The sequence below is a fragment of the Engraulis encrasicolus genome, chromosome 17 (assembly GCF_034702125.1).
Source record: "Engraulis encrasicolus isolate BLACKSEA-1 chromosome 17, IST_EnEncr_1.0, whole genome shotgun sequence".
Lineage (NCBI taxonomy): Eukaryota > Metazoa > Chordata > Actinopteri > Clupeiformes > Engraulidae > Engraulis > Engraulis encrasicolus.
The window spans coordinates 14,078,100-14,094,265 of NC_085873.1; the positions used below are offsets into that span (position 1 = coordinate 14,078,100).

Below are 16,166 nucleotides of genomic sequence, written 5' to 3' on the forward strand. Positions count from 1 at the left end.
TTCTCCCTTCCCTTCCCTTCCCTTCCCTTCCCACACACACACACACACACACACACACACACACACACACACACACACACACACACACACACACACACACACACACACACACACACACACACACACACACACACACACACACACACACACACACACACACACACACACACACACTAATGTCAAATCACATGGCGTATCTCCAGGCCCCAGTGATGTCGCGTGCCTGCATGACAGTGCTGTCCCCTCCCTGGCGACCTCCGCTGGGCCTGAGGACACACAGCTGGTGTCTCGCGGAGTCTCGCGCCCCCTCACGCGTACCCTTTCTGACCCCTGACCCCAGCACCCTCTCACGAGGACCACGACACGACTCAGGATCCGACCACCGCTACCTTTGCCTTTTATTTCTGAAACCTGAACTATTTCAATTTCACAAGCAAAATTCATGTTGATCAACTGTGTGTTGAGTTGTGTGTAAGGTTGCGTTTCAAGATGAAAAACCTCTTGAGCACAGAGTTTTAACATACAAAATATGACTCTAAAGCGTTTGAAGATAAAACCATGACTAGCTTGCAGTCATAAGTGGTGATCCCCCGTTCTCACCTGTGGTCTTGGGGTGGGCGGGGCCTCCTGATCTGCCATCTGATAGGCCGGCCTGGGGAGGCCAGCAGAAGAGCCCGCCCCCTTCCTCTCCACCGGCATGGGGCTTCCTCTCCGGGACGCACTCCTCTTCCTGACTGCTCACCTGGCGGACCACTACACACACACACACATACACACATACATACAGACACACACACGCACACGGACACACACATCATTTAAAAAACAAGATTAAAACATGCTTGCTAACTGTAACCAGAAGAAATCAGAAGTGATGTATGTAACTGTGAACAAGACAGAAAAGTAAAACAAAATAAAAAAGCAGCCTAGTCTTCAACAGTACACAAACATACCTTTCATCGTTGCTCCTACCAAGTACACAGTATATTCTGGTTCGGTATGATGCAGCGAAAAACTGACATTGCACAGAGAGTTTAAAAAAGTGGTCAAGAGCGACAGATACCGTTCCCATCTGTTCCAATTGACATACTAAGTGCATAAGCACAGGGGCTTAATCAGAGTCCACAATGCATCCAAACAAACTGTGTGTGTCAAGGGCAGATGTGTGTCACACACACACGCACACAAGCGCGCATACAGACGAACACAAACTCACAGCAGAGCTTATGGGTGTGGTCCCTGTGATATGCCATCAGGAGCTGAGACCGAACGTGGCAACAGCTGAACGAGTCCTGCCAAGCTACCAAAGGAGGAGACCTCTGAACAACACAGCTCTCTTGCCCTCTCGCTCATCCAAACATACACATACGCGCGCGCGCATGCACACACACGCACGCACACCAAAGCTCTGGCAGCTGTGCTTTCGTGTCAAAAGGGCGCAGCGCATGACGAACAAACCAAAATTAGCACATCTGTCATGCCTCTGACGCATCTGCCTGTATATTAAATGTGTGTGAAAAGTGTATTTGTGAGAGGTGTGGGGTGTGCGTGGGTGTGTGTGTACATCAGTGTGTGACTGCGTGTATTAATGTGTGTCCAGAAAATGAAGAGGGGCCAAGATGTCAGCCAGTCAAATAAAAGAGGGAGATTGAGAAGAAAATGAGTCTGGACTGTGATCAAAGAGGAAATAAAACCCAGACAAATCATTTTTGGGCCTTGATGCAGCATCTGAGCAATCGAGAGCAAATTAAGGCAGCCAATCGCCAGCCAGATGGTTTATGTCTAGACTGGGGACAAATCTAGCCGGGAGAGAGAGAGAGAGAGAGAGAGAGAGAAACCAAGTAAATAAGGTGGCATCCTTCCATGCGGCTGACTAAACCTAACAGATGAGTCCTAAAAACTGCCAGAGCTCCAGTAGTAAAATGACTAGACCCGGCCAGACTGGGCCACATGTGGAGGGATGGAGATGGCGCAGAGCTCAGGGCTCTAAACAGAAAGGGAGAGCAGGGTGCGTTCTGAAGCAGGCAAACTGACTCCGGGAGAGAAAGGGGTCAGTTGTCCCAGGCCCGGGGGGCGGATGGGGCAATTGGGCTAGAATTGGGTGTAGATTGAATTATATGTATTGAGAGGGGGGCCTTTTTACAAGACTTTGTCCAAGGCCTGGCCAAAGCAGTCAGCGGCCCTATTCTCAAGACAAAAGTAATCATGGTTAAATATTTTAATCTAGCATTAAATGCATAAAAATATGTAGCAAAATGTATTTGTAGGGATGTAGTGCAAGCATAGTGCACTAGACCTCTTTTGAGTATCAGAGGCAGTAAGTGTGTGTATTTCGCCCCCCTTCGTCAGCGGTTCCTAACCTTTTTTGGTACGGGACCCCATTTTGACATCCAAAATTTCTGTCGACCCCATACACAATTTTTTTTTTCATGACAAACAATTAAAACACTCTTTCAGACATTACAGGCGACCCCAAATGGGGACCCGCCCCCAGTGTTGAAAAACAATACCTGACGTATTCTGACGTTGAAAAGAAGTTGTGATCACACTTCATTATCTGTGTGCTCATATAGACAACGTTATTGGCTGTCGACATATTGACGCTATAAATAAACCATCTGTTAAAACTTGGGTTATGGTTAGGTGTTAGGGGTTTGACTGGGTTAACAAGTCTGGAGGCAACAAGTTCACGTTTCATGGTGAATTCACACATGTACCTATAATTGAAATGTACGTCACTATCCATGATAAAAAAAATAAAATAAAAAGAATAAATAAAAAACAGAATAAATATTCTCATTTGCGATAAACTATTATAATATCACTATTGATTAAAATACAGTGATGTGTAGATACATACAGTGCAGTACATGCATTTAAAACCAGTGGAAGTCATAATAATGAATAATAATGTTTATTTTATATAATAATAAAACAAACAAATAAATACATAAAAAACATAAAATAAAAAGTTTCCTTCAACGGTTTACTGAATGTTGGGGAAACGACAACAATAGATCACCAACAGGTGTCTAAGTAAATAGTTATTTTTGGTCACTCTTTGTATTATGGTTTCTTTTTTAATGTGGCTACATGTATAGTCATGTAATATTATGTACCTATAGTGTATATGCCTGGTCTTAACCCTGAGACACAGTGCAAGTACATTACATTACACTTAGCTAGCGCCTTTTATCGAAAGCGACTCAGTTATTTACAGGGTATTGCTTAGAGTCTCTGGAGCAGTGTGGTGTTAGGTGCCTTCATCAAGGGCACAAATGCCATGAATGAAGGTGTAGGAAGAAGAATGCATTTGTATGCATTGACACCATACGGCAGTAGAGTACGTCAGTTGGTTCGTCTGTCCATGGGTTCTTGTGGACCTTGTTTTAATGTGCAACATGGCATCATGACAATGCATATTTTAAAAAAAACACGACGATTTGAACACTATCGCGTGTGTGCACCAAGACTTTGCATGCCAAGTACAACGCCCTGTGACAGGTTAGGATTTGGTTTGGGTCTGGGTACAATTTTGCCATTTGCTTGTTTCACTGTTGCTGGCAAGAGCAAAGCAGAAAAAACAATACTTCACTGACAGGTTAGGGTTAGGGGTTGTTTTGGTCAGGGCACAGTAGTTAAGCATTTTCTTGTTTAGCAACAGAAATTGGTTGCGGGAAAACTACTTGCCACGCGCCAGCTTGGTCTCATGACGAAAATGCATTTCTCTGGCGTTGTGCCAACAACAGGCGCAATACACTAGCGTGACATAACCCGCCTTTTCATGATGCCAGGACTTTCATGTGGTAGAACTTACCGGGTGGTTCTGGCCTGAGTTCCACCGGCATGGGAACCTCCCAAGGTTCCTCCTCACAGGGTAGTTCTTTAACGCCCTTCATGTCCAGGAAACGCTTCAACGACACAGGGTCCTAGAAAGGGAAAAACAAGAGAAAAAAAAAGAAAAGAGAAAAAGAGCCATGCGAGTTAATTCAGGTGTTCCCTTATCCAGATACTTCCACACAGCAAAACCCATTGAAGTGATCCTCTGCTCAACTCTACTAGGATTTTTTACCACCATACAGGGGCATAATTCTCACCATATTGCACACATTCGACCAGAATAAGGTGTGTGTAACAAAGAGAGACTGTGGCCCTGCCGTGGCCTAACTGTAGGGCACTGGGTTTCTACGCTGGCGACCCCGGTTCAATTCCAGCCCGGGTCATTTGCCGCTCCTTCCCCGTCTCTCTCTCCCCACTCATTTCCTATCTCTCCTCCACTGTCCAGTCAAAAATAAAGGCAAAAAGCCCTGAAAATAAATAATTAAAGCGATGGTTCGGAGTAGAATCACCCTAATGCCATTTGAACCGTGACACCCATCCACCTTTACACCCGAAGTGTTTTCTGCCGCAGACTTACATCAACAGAGTTGCCGTGTTATTCGATGTTTATTCCGGTTAGCTTGACTCAAGCGCATATGGATACTGGGCACCGTCTCCAAACTTTCCCCACAAAAATAACATGTCATTACACCAAACTTCTGCAGTAGCACAAATATGGTCTGTACTCACGAAACGAAGCATTTGGAAGTTTGGAAATAGTCCAGGAGTTTAGTATTATCAACACAAGCTGAATAGCTTCTCTGCTGCTAAAGCTGTGCCAACGTTACTTCCGTCATATGAGACAAGCCCGTAAAAGTCTTCAACAAACTTCCAGACGAGAGTGTTAAAAAAGTTTTCACTGAATTGTGATTAAGGCTTATATTTTCAAGGCAATACTTAAAAGATATTTCAAATCTTACCTACTATCAATTAGACAAGGATTTTCGTTATCAATACTGATGCTGAATTCACTTTTCATTGTGCATATTATGAGCTTCGTTGAGGACTCTTACATGCTTGTCTTAGATGACGGAAGTAACGTTGGCGCAGCTTTAGCAGCAGAGAAGCTATTCGGCTTGTGTTGATAATAATAAACTCCTGGACTATTTCCAAACTTCCAAATGCTTCGTTTCGTGAGTACAGACCATATTTGTGCTACTGCAGAAGTTTGGTGTCATGACATGTTATTTTTGTGGGGAAAGTTTGGAGACGGTGCCCAGTATCCATATCCGCTTGAGTCAAGCTAACCGGAATAAACATCGAATAACACGGCAACTCTGTTGATGTAAGCCTGCGGCAGAAAACACTTCGGGTGTAAAGGTGGATGGGTGTCACGGTTCAAATGGCATTAGGGTGATTCTACTCCGAACCATCGCTTTAACAAACAGAGAGACCGTGTGTGTGTATGTGTGTGTGTGTGTGAGAGAGAGAGAGACAGAGTCTGTGTGTGTGTGTGACAAGAGAGAGAGCGGGACAGAGCACGCGCGAGAGAGAAATTGGAGAAACTGTGTGTGTCGGAGCAAAACTGGGACATTTTGAGGACCTTTGAAGTCAAGGCTTTTGGGGGAGAAGGCAGCCGCTCGCTCAGTAATCCACGGCACACACACACCGGCGAGAAAATGGAGGATTACTTTTCCTTCGTATAAAACTAATCACATATCTCTCTCACACACGTTTTCTTTCGCTCACACGCACAACTTTCTCTATAAATACACACAAAAACATGTTCACGCCTCTCTCTCGCACGCACGCACACATGCGCGCACACACACACACACACAAATAGCTCCACTAGTTGTTCATCCTCATCGTGGGCAAGACCGAGCTGAGCACTGGGGTGCGGTAGCAGGGCTGGGTTGGGGTGAGGAGTGGTAGCAGGCCTGGGTTGGGGTGAGGAGTGGTAGCAGGCCTGGGTTGGGGTGAGGAGTGGTAGCAGGGCTGGGTTGGGGTGAGGAGTGGTAGCAGGCCTGGGTTGGGGTGAGGAGTGGTAGCAGGCCTGGGTTGGGGTGAGGAGTGGTAGCAGGCCTGGGTTGGGGTGAGGAGTGGTAGCAGGCCTGGGTTGGGGTGAGGAGTGGTAGCCGGGCTGGGTTGGGGTGAGGAGTGGTAGCAGGCCTGGGTTGGGGTGAGGAGTGGTAGCAGGCCTGGGTTGGGTTGGGGTGCAGTAGCTCTGCGCAGCTGTGGTGTTGGTAGACAGCAGCAAGCTCCTCTTATCTCCAAAACCCCAAACACACTCACCCAGCTAATGTTAGCGCTCTCTCTGATCCCACAGACCGAGCTGACTGACGATGACTCACCTGTGTGTGTGTGTGTGTGTGTGTGTGTGTGTGTGTGTGTGTGTGTGTGTGTGTGTGTGTGTGTGTGTGTGTGTGTGTGTGTGTGTGTGTGTGTGTGTGTGTCATCAGAAGAGGAAGGGAATGACTGAGAACTGCCTTTTCTGCTCTGTGCCTACCCACACATACACAAAACTCACACAGAGCCTTTAGAAACACAGCTAAACAGACCGTCACAGACACCCATAGATACACCAACCCCACTCATGCTGTAACAGATACGACACACCGCCCATACTGTAATAGACACAACAACACCGATCATACTGTATTTTACCAACAAAAACATCAGTACACGTAAGACCAATTAAAACTAAATATTTGATTGTATAGTTGATGAGTGTTTTTCAAACACAGATCATGAAGGCTACTGAATAACACAGATGCACGCGCACGTACGCACACAGCTAGTCTAGAACAGGAGTCGCCAACTTGGTGCTTCCGGGAGACTACAAGATTTTATTCACAGTTAATGTTTTTCTTAATTTAAATATGAGAACAATAAAGAATACTTCTTCATAACCTATAAGCAAATTGGACATCATTCAATCATAGTGTTCTAATGTTCTATGGTCTCTAAAGCGTCTTTGGGTATGTTGAAAAGTGCAATATGTAAGGGTTAACGTTCGGCGAGAAGGTCGCTACCGTGGAATAGCAGCACGACAGAGAGAATCTTTAGACCCCGACGCGGAGCGGAGGGGTCTTGTTCTCTCTGAAGTGCTGCTATTCCACAAAGCGACCGACTCGCCGAAAGTTAACCCGCTTATTATATGGATATACTTAAATGATTCACACATGGCAGGGACATTTCTTTAGACCTATTTAATGTTAAGATTGTTGCTGCGCAAAACAAAACAGTGCCGTTGTGGAACACCGCTAGGCAACAGCTAGGTAGCCAGGACAACAGGTGTTGTCTATCACAGCAGCTGATTAGAGTGACAAAAGACCGGACCCCCTGCGGAGTGATATGAAACATTTCGCTTTAGCCACTGACTTGTATACAAGCAGTGGCTTTAGCAGTGAACGTCTTGTTGCCATTGACAGCGGTAGCCAGGACAACGGGTGCTGTCTATCACAGCAGCTGATTAGAGTCTTGTTGAAAAGTCGCTTTAGCAGTGAAAAGTCTTGTTGCCATTGACAGCGGTCTGTTATAGACCAACCCGTCCGTTATCGAAAAATAACAGACGTCCGAACGTTGGGGAGCCCCGTTGAAATGAATGGAGCATTCGACAGATGACGTCACAACCATATAATAAAATGTATTATTATTATTATAGTGTGTGTGATTTGAGAACGATGTCAAGATGCCGGTAGAGGATTTTGAACAAAGTAGCCCTCAGTAGCCTTTTTAGCCCTTGGTAGGCCTCGCTAGCCCTCTGTAGCCCTCGTTAGGCCTTCGTGGCCCACGAGTAGCCCTCAGACCCAGAAAGGTTGGGGACCCCTGGTCTAGAAGTTCTATGTGAGATTTGTATAATCATTAACACAACTTGCACAACCAACACCTGGGAGTAAATCATGGCTGCCTCCTCCTCCTACAGTAGCTGGAATTAATGACTGAGGAGATCGATGGGCTCTGGTGCGCCTGAGGTGCGCTGTCTACTCCCCACAGGAATGTCTAGCCGGTGGAAGATTAGCATAAATCATTCACCTTTGGCATGAGCCCACACACTCCTTTTCTCTATTGGAGATGGAGAGACGCACACACGAAAACTCACACACGTTCTTGTTAGCACAAAAGTCTACTACACAGGCGCACACACAGACGTGCACACGCACACACGTCTGCGCCTTGTTAGAGACAAAAAAAAAACAAAAACCTTTACACACACTTAAATATGCCACTCTCCCACACATAACAGAAGATCCATCTACGGTAGATTATGAGGATGCTGATTGATTGGCGAGGCCTTCCGCTGTCAGCGAGGTCGGATCAAATGTCCCTATGGGGTCCAGCAAAGCACAACGTAGCGCAGCCTACATAACATAACTCACGAGGTGCAAACAGCTCGGAGACTCAGGTGCACTTATCGAACTCAGAGCCTCTCTCTCTCTGTGTGTGTGTGTGTGTGTGTGTGTGTGTGTGTGTGTGTGTGTGTGTGTGTGTGTGTGTGTGTGTGTGTGCGCTTCTCATAATAACCTATACATATCTTGATGCAATTGTGAAGGTAGAGCGTACACGATGGTGCTATGTGTTACACAACTCGGCGAATTACGCTCTAAGGCTGGGGTGTGATTGATTGCTCAATCCTCCTGCTTCAGCAGACGGATCAAATGTCCCCGTTGCGAGGACACGCGCACACAAATGCACACATCTCATCTCTTGGAACAGCGACTTGGGGAAACAGCTGATGGGGTGAGGAATGCAGCTCTAACAAAGCCCCTCGATTGTCCCCCTCGATGTATGTAGCCAGGGAAGCCCATGGGGGAGGTGGGGGGTTAGTTGCCCCGGGCTCAGGGAGAGGGGGGGTGAGGGCCGATTCCCCAGAATCGGGTCCTCATTACATTGTCTGTATTAAGGGTGTGTGTGTGTGTGGTTCGGGGGGGCTTTCACATGACTTTGTCCCAGGCCCGACCAACGACGTTAGCAGCCCTGCATCATGCTGGTATGTAATCAAGGCTTGTGATACAAAGTATGGTATGTATGTAATCAGGTTTGTGATGGTATGGTACAGCACTACTGGGGGAATCCAGGGTGATGTAAGGAGTTGATAATTAGTGGACAGCTGCCTAAACTTAGCTGCTCTTAACACAGGATTCTGGAGCATCTCTATTGTGCAAGGTCATCATCTGTCTTCTGCTGAAAGATTTGACTGTGTGTGAGTCAGAGTGTGTGCGTGTGCGTGTGCGTGTATGTGTATGTGTGTGTGTGTGTGTGTGTGTGTGTGTGTGTGTGTGTGTGTGTGTGTGTGTGTGTGTGTGTGTACTGTGTTTGTGTTCTGCTGTTGTGGAATGGGTGTTTGTTGTTGTATGATGTGTTTTGTCTTCTAGGTGGTATGAGTGTTTGACATTTACAGTTGAACTTTCCATCCAGAGTGATGGCGATGGAATGGACTTCTGTTATCAGCCTGAGAACACTTTCTGAAGGCACACACAAAAAAAACACCCAACAACAACAAGAAAAAAAACCACCATGACCTTGGTCTGTTTTTTCCCCCACTTTCGCCAACAGGGTTTGGGAACTTAAGGCCAAAGTTTCTCAGTAGACATACAGACGTGTTGTCTTATCAGTCCTTTCGTCCTCGCTGAAGGTCAGGCTGCTTTGCTGCGCTGTAAATGCCATGATGCTGCAAACGCGATAATCCCACAGTTCTCCTGTGTAGTGTCTGCTTTCTAAAATAACACTTCACTGTCTTCCACCCTGCTGTCAAGTTGATAAACCATCTGAAGGTTAACCAGGAGAAACAGACCGATGTCGACTTGGATCTGAAAAACGCCTGCAAATGCTGTACAGTTACATCCAACACCCCCACCCCCAACACACTCACACTACCCAACACCCTCATGTGTGTGTGTTAAAGGTGAACTGTTAGTGATCTTGTTCATTCATGATGCATTAAAACAGGTTGTCTTAATGCACTGTGCCACTGTGTTTTAGAGGTGGCTGCAGTGCACAAATGTGTTTTAGAAGAAGTAGTCATGGGTAAGCGGTTAGGGCCTCAGACTTCTAACCCAGAGGTTGTCGGTTCAACTCCCGGCCCGCCAGGTTGGTGGGTGGAGTAATTAACCAGTGCTCTCCCCCATCCTCCTCCATGACTGAAGTACTCTGCGCATGGTACCAACCTGCCACACTGCTCACTTGGGGTGCCATTGGGGGCTGCCTCCTTGCACGGGTGAGGCATGAATGCAATTTTGTTGTGTACAGTGTTCACTTGTGTGCTGAGGAGTGCTGTCACAATGACAATGGGACTTGGAGTTTCCCAATCGGGCTTTCACTTTTCACGTTCACTAAAAGCGAATGCTGTGCCAGATGTGTGTGTACTAACCGTGATGGCCCCCATCAGACTCTCCAGGAAGCTCTGCAGTTTCTCAGCCTCCCTGCTCCCCTCACGACAGAACAGCTTCACCAGCTCCCTATGAAAACACACACGGACACAAACACACACATATTAAATATTGAATGAATTACTGTTCTTTAGCATTTTGTATGTTGTATTTTTCCTTTTAGTTTCTGTTGCTTGTAAAGGCCTTTTTAAATAAATTGAAACTGATACATGTTCTAGTTGTGAAGGCTCTGAAGGCAAAAGGCTTTTCCAAACCAGAGCTGTAGATAGACAACGGTTGACTCAGTATTTGATCTCTGGTCACATGGTTTTACGTGGGTTTACGCTAGCTTCGTCGGTTCCATCTAAACCCATCTCTGCCATAGATTTGTGTTCGCATGGCTAGGCTACATGTACTAATTCTACAAATTTGGCCGTGTCACAGTCAGTTGAAATTGTGTACTTTGAAATGCGAAAAAAAAACCGGTTGTTATATCAATTCTTCTCAGAGTCCCCAATGATGTCTATGGAAACGAACGCTATACATGGAACATCGTGAAGGCTGTGCAAAACTGAATGGGGCCGCGAGGTCAGCCATATTTGACCATATACAGTTTCGCCAGTTTTGTTGGTGGAAGTTCTCTGGCAAGACTAACTCTTTCTATCGATGGCTCTGGTCCAAACCATTCTGTCGAGGTGCACCTAATAAAGTGGTCGGCGAGTGTATATTCTGGTATGTAGATTGCTATGGTTACTTGCAGATGTCCAGTTTAGACTTGAGGTAGTCTTTCTGGATGTAGAGGTAATATATATTATGGTATGTGGGTTGCTATGGTTACCTGCAGATGTCCAGTTTAGACTTGAGGTAGTCCTTCTGGATGTAGAGGTAATATATATTATGGTATGTGGGTTGCTATGGTTACCTGCAGATGTCCAGTTTAGACTTGAGGTAGTCCTTCTGGATGTAAAGTTCCTTCCCGTCCTTCAGCAGACAGATGACGTTCTCCTTCTCATACAGCTCCTCCCCGTCAGGCACCTTCAGATGGTAATGAATATACAACTCACCCACCTGCAGAGACGAGAGAGAGAGAGAGAAAGAGAGAGAGAGAGAGAGGGAGAGGGAGAGGGAGAGAGAAAATGAAAGAGAAAAGAGGAGGGAGAGACGAGTAAAGAAAATTGACAAAAAAGAGAGGGGTAGGAGAGAGATGGTGAGTGAGTGAGTGAGAAAATGAGAGAGAAAAGGAGGGAGCAAAAGGGGGGGATCAGAGAGGAGTAAAGAAAAATGAAAAAAAAAGGGGGGGGGGAGAGATGGAGAGAGCGAGAGAGAGAGAGAGAGAGAGAGAGAGAGAGAGAGAGAGAGAGAGAGAGAGAGAGAGAGAGAGAGAGAGAGAGAGAGAGAGAGAGAAAGAGGTGGGGGATGTAAATTAAGTAGGGAAACCGAGAGAAGCGACAGACAGAGCATCCACTTAAGCTGCTGCTTGTCTTGTCTTATGCAATACGGGGCAATGTCCCTGGCAAGGCAGAGTAATGTGGAGCCGCAGACAACAGCAACAGCAACAGCAGAGGTGAACAGGGACATTAGAAGGTGGTGTGTGTGTGTGTGTGTGTGTGTGTGTGTGTGTGTGTGTGTGTGTGTGTGTGTGTGTGTGTGTGTGTGTGTGTGCCCAGTGTTTAAAGACACCACACAAACCAACCCCACTGAGAGGGGACAAGTCATTACTGTTTTAAGGGAACACATACTGTGAAAGCAGCCTGAACACATTGGATGAAATATGCAGCCTTAAGCCCTATTCGGACGAGACTATTCTCATGCACTTAGCCAGACATTTTTACATAGGGTCACATTCGCACGAGATTAGTAATACCTAGGGTACAGGTGTTGAAATTGTCTGCAAAGTTTTCCGATATACTCCGCTAGCTTCACTGACATGGAGCGTTCGGTTATTATTACTTTACACCAGATCCCCCCATAAAATTAGTCCCGTCCAAATAGGGCTTTAGTCAGTGAAACATTTTTTTCCCCTAGCCAAACCCTTCTGAGGGAGTCAGGTGATAACTGCAGAACTGCACATACCTGTCCAAAGGTGAGCGCCTTAACTTGCTGTGCGATGCCTCCGTCCCGCAGCTCGGCGTACAGCTCGGCGAAGTCGTCGTGCGAGCACATGCATCTCTGCAGGTAGGGCATTACGTCGCGCACCTGGGCCTGCAGGGCGGCCGAGGGCCGGTAGCTGACCGTGTGGGCCTCCATGGTCACGCTCTCCGACAGCCGGCGCACGCTGCAGATGAGCTCCAGCAGCACGCTGCGGTCCTCTTCACTGAAGCACGGCTCACCGCGACCATGCTGATGATGCTTAGCTGGAGGGAGGACATCACTGTACGTCACTATTAGGGCTGGTAAAATAATCGATATAATCGATAATCGATCGATATCATTTAAAATTCACATAATCGATTCACAGGGCACAAAATCGTTTTTTTTTGTTCTTTTTCTTTTTGTTCTTTTTGTTTAATTTAGGTCTATGCCTGCTTACTACAAAGTAGCAATCTGTTAACACTGTCAAGCCACAGCCCTTTGACATTTTTATATAAAAATAGGCAACAGCATCTTTTGGGGGAAATCCTGGCACCAAGAAGAGAACGGATTGAATCGATTCGGAATGAATCGAATCGAATCGAATTGAATCGTGGTTAATCGATTCAAAGCCCTAAGAATCGATCGAATCGATAAAGGAACATGGCTGCGATACCCAGCCCTAGTCACTATGACTAATAACTGTATACAGTAACTATATACAGTAACTATCACTAACAATAACATGGACTATAAGGATTATATGAAGTCCATATTATGTGAATATCGATTCAATATGGATTCAACATTCCTTACCTGATGGTGCTCCAGGTTTGGTACGGGCGGCAGGGGCGGGGGCTTTCTTCAGGGCGGGGGGCAAGTTGAGGAGGCACACCTGAGGGTGGTCCTGGAAGATCTTTTCCAGGTGCTTATCGTCCGGGATCATGGGCCTCTGGGAGAGGGACACCCAGCAGCTCCTTTTGGACGGAAACACACGCTTACCCGATAACATCTCTGAGGAGAGGAGAGGAGAGGAGAGAGAGAGAGAGAGAGAGAGAGAGAAAGAGAGAGAGAGAGAGAGAGAGAGAGAGAGAGAGAGAGAGAGAGAGAGAGAGAGAGAGAGAGAGAGAGGGAAGAGAGATTGATGAAAATCAGAGAGATAGACCAGAGCCATCTATATGAAGAATTACACTGTTGCCATAGGATCCCGCTGTGAAAAATGGCGTCGAAATTTGTCCATATATAGCATATTATTCTCAAGGTTCCGAACAAAGCAGGGCAGTCATGGGTGAGCGGTTAGGGCGTCAGACTTGCATCCCAGAGGTTGCCGGTTCGACTCCCGACCTGCCAGGTTGGTGGGGAGAGTAATCAACCAGTGCTCTCCCCCATCCTCCTCCATGACTGAGGTACCCTGAGCATGGTACCGTCCCACCCCATGGGGCGCCACGGAGGGCTGCCCCCTTGCACGGGTGAGGCATAAATGCAATTTCGTTGTGTGCAGTGTGCAGTGTTCACTTGTGTGCTGTGGAGTACTGTGTCACAATGACAATGGGAGTTGGAGTTTCCCAATGGGCTTTCACTTTCAAAGCGTTCGTTTCATTAGAATACTATTGAGGAGCCAACGAGGATTTTTAACGATTTAAACAGACTGTAACTAAAATGGTGACGGGTGTCAGAACAATAGCAGAACAGCCAACTTAACAGAATTAGTACATGTAACCTCGCCATGCTAACAGAAACGTATGGCAGAGATGGGTTTACCCGGAACTTTTGAGGTCATCATAAAACCACATGACCAGAGATCAAAACAAAGAGTAACACTGTTAAATCTACGGCGAGACAGACATAATTTTGGAAACACCTGCTTACTCGATTCCATCTGTGTGTCATGCTTTGGTCTCAAAGAAGAAGGAGAGAGACATTTTAGTTTAGACTGTTTGGGCCATTTTTATTAGATCAGATAGTGAAAAGAGAATCACGCCAAGACTGTGTGCAGAAATTCCTTATGGGACAATAAAGACTTTTAACCAATATATCTCACTATTTGTTGCAATATGCAAAGGAATGGGGTGGGGGTGAACTGCAACATGGCATGACTGTGGAATGTGTGCCCGAATATGACTGGGCAGTCACCAGGAGGAAGAATCCAGAAAGATTAGTGGACAAATCAATAGAGGGGGAAACTGATCAATACATCCGTCAATCGACTCTGACGTGGTTGGACAGCTGATAAAAGCACTAACAATCAGATTCATCAGCTTTAGAAATATTTATACTTTGCGATTTTCAAGGTTTACATTACATCCCTCAAGTTCCAAGTAAGCAAACCTGAGCAAAGCAGCCAAATTGGAGATGATGGATTTCTGCACAGAGACCGATTATCAGCTAAGCATCCCATGGATGCAGTGGGGTCCTGTGTTTGAGTGTGTGTGTGTGTGTGTGTGTGTGTGTGTACCTCTGAGTGAAGAGCAGTAGCTAGGTTCTAGATGTATCGCTCCCTCCAGTTCTCCACCGGCGTTAACCTTACACTTCTCCGCTGCAATGGAAAAACAAGACTGTACATTAGAGTTGATACTGAGGAACAATTTAAAAAAGAAATAACATATTTTTTTTTTACATAAATATAAATTAAAATAAATGCATACATTTACATAAATTGAACACATTGACTCCCAAGTCACATAAAAATAAGATTTTGCCTCCCATGCGTTGGCTCTTTTTTAATGGATTCTGAATCTACACATTCTAATGCACATTCTGCATGAATTTTGTTTATGTGATGAACAGAACTGATATGGATCATGAAAACACCTACAAAGTCAAAACTCCTTTAAAGTCAGGATTTGGATATCATCTGTGCATTTTACTAAACACAGTATTTGAGTTTTATTTTAGCGAATCAAACCACTTCCTGAACACGTCATGTCACAAATTTACTTCCTGGAGAATCAAAACATGTCCTGTCAGTGCCTTGCTAGCCTATATAAACATATGGAGGATAAAGAGTTTTGCAGTCATCAAGATAGGTGTAAAATGGAAGGTTATAATGAAAAACAGCATGCAACACAGTAGGAAGTAACTTAATTTTGGTCGAGTACTTTGGCACGTCTACTTTTTTCTACAGAAGGAAAACTGCCAGTCGGTGACATTAGCTAGCTAGCACTTCAGATGATGTGGCTCTGAACATTAGCCTGACCAGGTGATTTTTGCATCGAAATAGTTTACTTGGAAGCTACTGGAGTTGTTCTTCGGGCGTGAAAATACATTTAGACCCTCAATTTAAACTCGGAGAGTCAATGAGCGCACCCGCGACAAAAAAGGCCTTTTCTCCGTTCGAATGGGGGGAAACGTAGCCTGGGAACTCCCACACTGCCTTTAGTTCTACACAATCGTTTCGATCTGAAAGACAGTATGGCGAGGATGACTCATAATGTACAAGATCATGGGATCTGTGTCATAATGGCCAAGCATTCCGACCTTAACAGTTTCTCTGCCCAATCAGAGAGCAGGGCAGTGTGTCATAATAGCAAAGTATAGAGCTCTTCAGCGTTGACGTCAACTTGTATGCGGCGTTTGGACTTCCGGTTCGATGGCGATTTTTTACATTGCAAAACGCCATAGAGATTCAGGTTTGGCAAAAATATAAGTTGCACGGCAACAACGAACATTAGCGTGTCCCCGCATCCCTTTCTCATTAGTGGAACGGATCATATCATCATGTTGGTGTATTCACATGTTAAATCATGACGATTATAATTCAATATTGCTAACCCCTTTCTGATCATTAAAACTTCCGAACTACATACTTTCCTTTGGTTGCCATGGGTACAAGCCTCCGCACGTACATGCCGTTAGATACAGGCGCCGCTTCTGTAGTCGCCAAAAGCTTCCGGGTTTAGCATATGG

At 45.7% G+C, this 16,166-nt stretch overlaps 1 protein-coding gene across 3 annotated transcripts in view; it reads right to left on the reverse strand.

Annotated features, from left to right (window-relative positions):
* wu:fj29h11 (uncharacterized) overlaps positions 1–16,166 on the reverse strand; it is a 128,728-nt gene that overhangs the window by 15,670 nt on the left and 96,892 nt on the right. For all 3 annotated transcript variants that reach the window (XM_063221798.1, XM_063221796.1, XM_063221797.1), the window contains 7 exons: positions 14,716–14,796; positions 13,077–13,274; positions 12,264–12,544; positions 11,113–11,258; positions 10,193–10,280; positions 3,818–3,929; positions 601–753 (listed from right to left, as the gene is read on the reverse strand). In XM_063221798.1, coding sequence (XP_063077868.1) covers positions 601–753; positions 3,818–3,929; positions 10,193–10,280; positions 11,113–11,258; positions 12,264–12,544; positions 13,077–13,274; positions 14,716–14,796 — 1,059 coding nt within the window. The remainder of the gene's footprint in view (positions 1–600; positions 754–3,817; positions 3,930–10,192; positions 10,281–11,112; positions 11,259–12,263; positions 12,545–13,076; positions 13,275–14,715; positions 14,797–16,166) is intronic.